At 45.3% G+C, this 5,916-nt stretch overlaps 1 protein-coding gene across 1 annotated transcript; it reads left to right on the forward strand.

Annotated features, from left to right (window-relative positions):
* Positions 1-685: 685 nt before the first annotated feature.
* LOC142658714 (protein kinase C theta type-like) lies at positions 686-5,021 on the forward strand. Its single transcript, XM_075834321.1, has 4 exons — positions 686-1,083; positions 2,069-2,322; positions 3,483-3,545; positions 3,731-5,021. The coding sequence occupies exons 1-4, from the start codon at positions 838-840 to the stop codon at positions 4,287-4,289; spliced, it is 1,122 nt and encodes a 373-aa protein (XP_075690436.1). The 5' UTR covers positions 686-837; the 3' UTR covers positions 4,290-5,021.
* Positions 5,022-5,916: the final 895 nt, after the last annotated feature.

The following is a 5,916-nucleotide window of genomic DNA, read 5'->3' on the forward strand; positions in this document are numbered from 1 at the left end:
TCCTTCAACAAATTTCTCCCTTCCAAAAAAGCAGAAATCTCCTCCCTGTACACCCAGATCTGCACTGGGGGTACTGACCATTAACAGTCATGGAAATGTAAGGTGGGGCCCTGGATGGTATGGGGTCTGGTGGAGGTTGTGTCATGGAATAGATGATATGGAGACAGGAGATATTTGCAAACTCAAATGTTAATTTCAGGCCGGCAGTGACGATGCCACAGCTACAGGTATACTCAGTTCTACCCAATATGGGAGGCACAGGATAAGATACGACTCAGGTAGGCGATGATGGCTGACTTGCTGTACAATATCACAGAAAGGGCCAAGGGCAACCCTTCCATTTACAGGTGTTGGTCTGGCAATAAGGCCTAATAGGCCACAATGTTCCTGGCTGCTGTTTGTGGGCCGGCTCCGGCTCCTCACAAGGATTTGTTATTTCTGTCATTAGCAGCAAGAATAATTTATGGTTTATTGCTCCAAACGCTTCATTTCTATTTCCACACAACTGCACTTATTCTAAAATTCCAGCAGAGTTTCTGATGAACTATGAGCACCACTAAAGTCATATCACCTGCCCCATCTACTAATGATACAACACTAGAAGAACCAGCCATGAATTTCTCCATTGCTCTGGACACTGGACTATCACTCATGATGCCCATATCACAGTGCATATGGCAGAGCAGGTACATGGCCCACTGGCAGGCAAGTGCCACCTGATGTTTCATGGTTCTGCTGTGACATCATGTGACCTGCACACGGCCAACTGCCATCTACTTTCAACTGTCAACGGCAGTGATTGGACGGACATCTTTGTTTTCTGCGAGATATTATTAAATGGCGTGCATTGGACAAGGTGGAGACGGCGAGAAAAAGAGAGAAGATGACAAGAGGAAGAGGGAAGAGGACGGCAGTGGATTTATAGAGATAAAGAAGAAGAGAGGAGAGAAAGCCAGAGCATTAGAGGATGAGGAGCCAGGACCGGGTGGCAGCCGGGACCCTGTAACATCCAGCCCCTACCCCAAAATTAACATCAGTCGCTTCACCTTTCATCAGGTGTTGGGTAGGGGCAGCTTTGGCGAAGTAAGTTTTACGATTTCTTAATTTCTAGGTGTTCTGGGTATTCATGGCTACTGCTCTGAGGCTCTTTCCCTACAAACTATTGTATTGCTGATAGGGTTGCAGGTTTTGTATGCAGTGATTTACAATGTATTACTTTTACTCTTCTTTTTTTACTGTCAGCTGTACCATCCTGCCCCTACTATTATAACTTGAGCTACAGGTCTGGTGCATCATTCATCTTCCTTACTTATGTGACCAGATATTTGTCCATTCTCTGTTTTATGTAGTCTGTAACTTGTTCTTTTTGTTATTATGTAATTTTTATTGCATTTTAGGTTTAGCACTCATGTCTCTATAGGTGTTCAACTCCCTAATTCCTGTCAAAGGGGCAGTGTACCTAACTTCAGCTGTGCAATTGAATGCAATCTATTGTTTTCTGTTATCTGCCATTTTAGGCTATCACTCCGTCTATAGTGCTGCGCTGTAATAAGCCTCCACATTAGGTCCCATCTGCTAGAACGAGGTATTTTACTGTGCTGGAGAGATGATCTCAGGGAATGAAGAGTTTGGGAAAGGTGCATTGTCAGGGATGTAACTTATAGCTCCTGTGTCCCAATGTAAATTCTTTATTAGGGTCCCTCAATTACCATTATTCCTTTATTACAACCCTACTACATCCAATGTGGGTCTATAAAGGAACACTGACCCCACAGTCCTATATACAGTTTGCTCCAGTTACACCGATGTCGTATGGGTAAGGTTAAATAATCCTAAAAGTGGTCCCCATAAAGTACCCAAGAACAGACACTACATTATGTTTGCTTACTTTTGCTCAGCTGTAGCGTCCTGGCCACTACCTAACTAACCACCACACAGTCCATCCAGCCCCCTCTCTTAGGCAATAGAACAACCAGAGACCCCAGCAGATAAATCACCCATGTACTAAAGGTATAAGAATTTCATCTGTGACCACTTCCAATTATAATTTGTCATCTCTTTTCTTCAGGTGGTCCTGGCATCAGTCCCCAGCCAAAACACCTACATGGCCATCAAGGTTATCAACAAAAGAGGGGACAATGCGGCAACTTTAATGAGAGAGCGACGGATACTCCTGCAGGCCCGAGACTGCCCATTTTTATGCCACCTCTATGCCGCACATCAGTCTCAGGACCGAGCCTATTTCATCACCGAGTATCTGTCTGGCGGCAGCCTGGAGGATTTAATCAAAATGTGCGGCTGCCTGGACATCGGCAATGTAAGGTAAGTAAATGACTGATCAGGAGACAGAGGGAACAATACAGAAAAGATAGTGGACTAAGGCCTCATGCACACGACCGTATTTTTTCCCACCCGTAAATACTGGCGTAAATACGGGTCCGGTGTCACACGTATTCGACCCGTTTTGCACCAGTATTTACGGACCCGTGCCCGTAAATATGGGTCCGGTGTCACCCGTATTCCACACGTATTTACGGGCACGTTTTTGGCGGCAAAATAGCACTGCACTAATCGGCAGCCCCTTCTCTCTATCAGTGCAGGATAGAGAGAAGGGACAGCCCTTTCTGTAATAAAAGTTAATGAAATTCATACTTACCCGGCCGTTGTCTTGGTGACGCGTCCCTCTCTTCACATCCAGCCCGACATCCCTGGATGACGCGGCAGTCCATGTGACTGCTGCAGCCTGTGATTGACCTGTGATTGGCTGCAGCGGTCACATGGGCTGAAACGTCATCCAGGGACGGCCAGGACGTCGGGCCGGATGTCGAGAGGGATGCGTCACCAAGGCAACGGCCGGGAGACCGGACTGGAGGAAGCAGGAAGTTCTCGGTAAGTATGAACGTCTTTTGTTTTTATTTTTTACAGGTTGCTCTTTATTCTGATTGGTAGTCACTGTCCAGGGTGCTGAAAGAGATACTGACGATCAGTTAACTCTTTCAGCTCCCTGGACAGTGACTATTTACTGACGTCGCTTAGCAACGCTGCCGTAATGACGGGTGCACACATGTAGCCACCCGTCATTACGGGAGCTCCATAGACTTCTATGGACTGTCCGTGCCGTTATTACGGTCTGAAATAGGACATGTTCTATCTTTTTCAACGGCACGGGCACCTTCCCGTAAGAAAACGGGAAGGTACCCGTGGCCAATAGAAGTCTATGAGCCCGTTATTACGGGTCGTAATTACGACCCGTAATAACGGGAGTTTTTACGGTCGTGTGCATGAGGCCGACTAAAGGGTGGAAAAAAAGAGGACATGACAAGTCAGACAAAGAACAATGCAGAGAACGAAGGGTGTACAGGCTGCCATAAACAGCGCCTCTTCTCTGCTGGTGGCGACAGACACTGATAATAACATGATATTATGGAACTGCCAGAGAATGATTTTATGTCATTGACACTACACTGTGTTCTCCCCATCAGATTCTACACAGCAGAGATAGTATGTGGCCTCCAGTTCCTCCATGGACACAACATCGTCCACCGGTAAGCAGAACTTCCCCACATCTCTTGGTTTTCTTCTATGCTGTAAATAATGCACCCAGCTTTCCCAGAGTCCTGCATTGTGCCTGGTTTTGCAGCGGTACATCCCATGTCTCCTGTATTATTGCCTCACTGGGTTCATTTTCCATTCTCTTTTTTTATGTGTCATCTGTCTTATTTCATTACAGAGATATAAAGCCAGATAACATCATGCTGGATAAAGATGGACACATCCGCATCATAGACCTGGGGCTTGCCCAAGATGGCGTCACCTCCTCCACTAAGATCAATGGAGTGACGGGAACATACGATTATATGGCCCCTGAGGTGCTTCTGGAAAAGGATTATGACGTGGCAGTTGACTGGTGGAGCCTGGGGATTGTTGTGTCTTGGATGTCAGCAGGATGCTCCCCATTTTACGATGGCTCCAGCATTAAAAAGGCTTACAAATCCATCACCACCGCAAAGCCTACATTTCCATCTTGGCTGAATGCTGACCTAAAACATCTGCTAACAAAACTGCTGCGTAAGAATCCTGAGAAGCGGCTGGGTGTGTATAAGAACATCAGAGACCATCCATTCTTTAACACCATCGGCTGGGAGGAACTGGAGGGGAGGAGAGCACAGCCTCCATTTATACCATTCAAGGCAGTTCTGGAGAACCAACACCTGCAGTGGCCGGAGGATAAAAAACACCTTTACCCCGTGGCCGGATTCTCCTTCACATCACCAAGCTGGGCCCGGTAAGATCCTCCTTCTCTAGAAGTGATGTTCCATCTTGCAGGATCAGCCCGTGCCTACTGCCCAGAACTTTGTGCCTCCTGACCCATGCCTCTGCTGTGTATGACCTCGGCTTGCCTATAACATCCTCTCTCTATACCATCTATATGCCGCATTTTCCATCATGTTATTGCCCCAGGACCTTGGCTTTCCATCCTCTAACCTCTGGCTGGCATCAGACATCACTACCTCCTGAAGACCCTCTACACCCCCAGGAGTGGCCTGTGCTTTTTTTTTCCATCTGAGACCTGGTGAGTTCAGGAAAAATAGCCGTATATTGTAGTCCTGGGGCCTGCTGAGTACCAGTGATCTTACCAGAGCGGCTATTATCCCTGAACTCACTGATTTCTAGTAAGACACAGGCCAGGTAAGTATCACACATCGCACCTACATTGAGATAACACACACATAGATAGAAACAGCACATATATATATATACACATAGACACAAGTATAGACACAGACACATAGAACAGATAGATGTACACATTGGCTTTGATCCTGGGATTTATTCTGATCGCCATATTTGGGATCAGGAAGGAATTTTCCCCCCTTACATGAGGACAATTGGCTCTTTCCTCTTAGGGGTTTTCGCCTTCCTCTGCATCAACTCAGCCATAACATTCCCCACAAATAGAAGTAATAACCTTGTGAACACATAAAATCAACCACTTCCTTGAACTACAAATAAAATCTTCTTTTTGCCCCTTACATCTTTGTGTCCGTGTCTTTATTCCCATTGGATGTCCATGTAATAAATTTGCTAAACTCCCCCAATGTCGTCTTCTCCAAAAGACAAGTGAATGTGCACTTCTTGTAAACCGACTTGAGAATCTTAACAGTTCATTTTTATCCAGCTCACCAACCAAGTAGACTCGCGGAGGGTGCAGGACTGCACCAAATTGTAGCAGAAAAGGCAAGAAGGTTTCAGCATCAATATCTTCAACAAAATGCAGCTTTTATTGAGGTTCCATAAAATCAGGGACAACATATAGAACAGAAACTGACCGGTTTCAGGCCCAAGTGGCCCTTAGTCTTAGCATAGCAAACAAATCACACAGGAAGCAATATATATATATAAACTAGAGAACAAAAGAGTCCATGTTTATCGAGTATGAAAAATAGACAATCTTTATTAATAACAACAAAACAACAAAAACAGAGAATCTAAAACAAATCTGTATCTGGATCACCAATATATACATTAATCAAAAGTATGTACATAAATTTTGTATATAGCGTGAGAGGTTAGATTAATGTAAACTCCAATACGAGATACATCAGTATAGGTAGGCTTAAATAAGGATAGCACGGAAGCGAAGTGTAGGAAGCTCAGTGTAAAAGCTTATGTTTACTCAAAGTGACTAGTGCATTAGATATATGACATAAGACCTAATTAAGCCTAGCTGATGCACTTACCCATATTTAGGAGAGTGTTAGTATGACCCAAGATGTGAAGTAGCGCCCCGACGCGCGTTTCGCCTGTAGCTTTATCAAGGGGTCCTGCATGTGCTCAGCAAAATAGTTTGGCAACCGCATTTTTCTTGGGTCACAGCTGATGTAATCCCACCAGTGGCGTAGCTATAGGGGTCGC

This window comes from Rhinoderma darwinii, chromosome 8 (assembly GCF_050947455.1).
Source record: "Rhinoderma darwinii isolate aRhiDar2 chromosome 8, aRhiDar2.hap1, whole genome shotgun sequence".
In the NCBI taxonomy this organism is placed as follows: domain Eukaryota; kingdom Metazoa; phylum Chordata; class Amphibia; order Anura; family Rhinodermatidae; genus Rhinoderma; species Rhinoderma darwinii.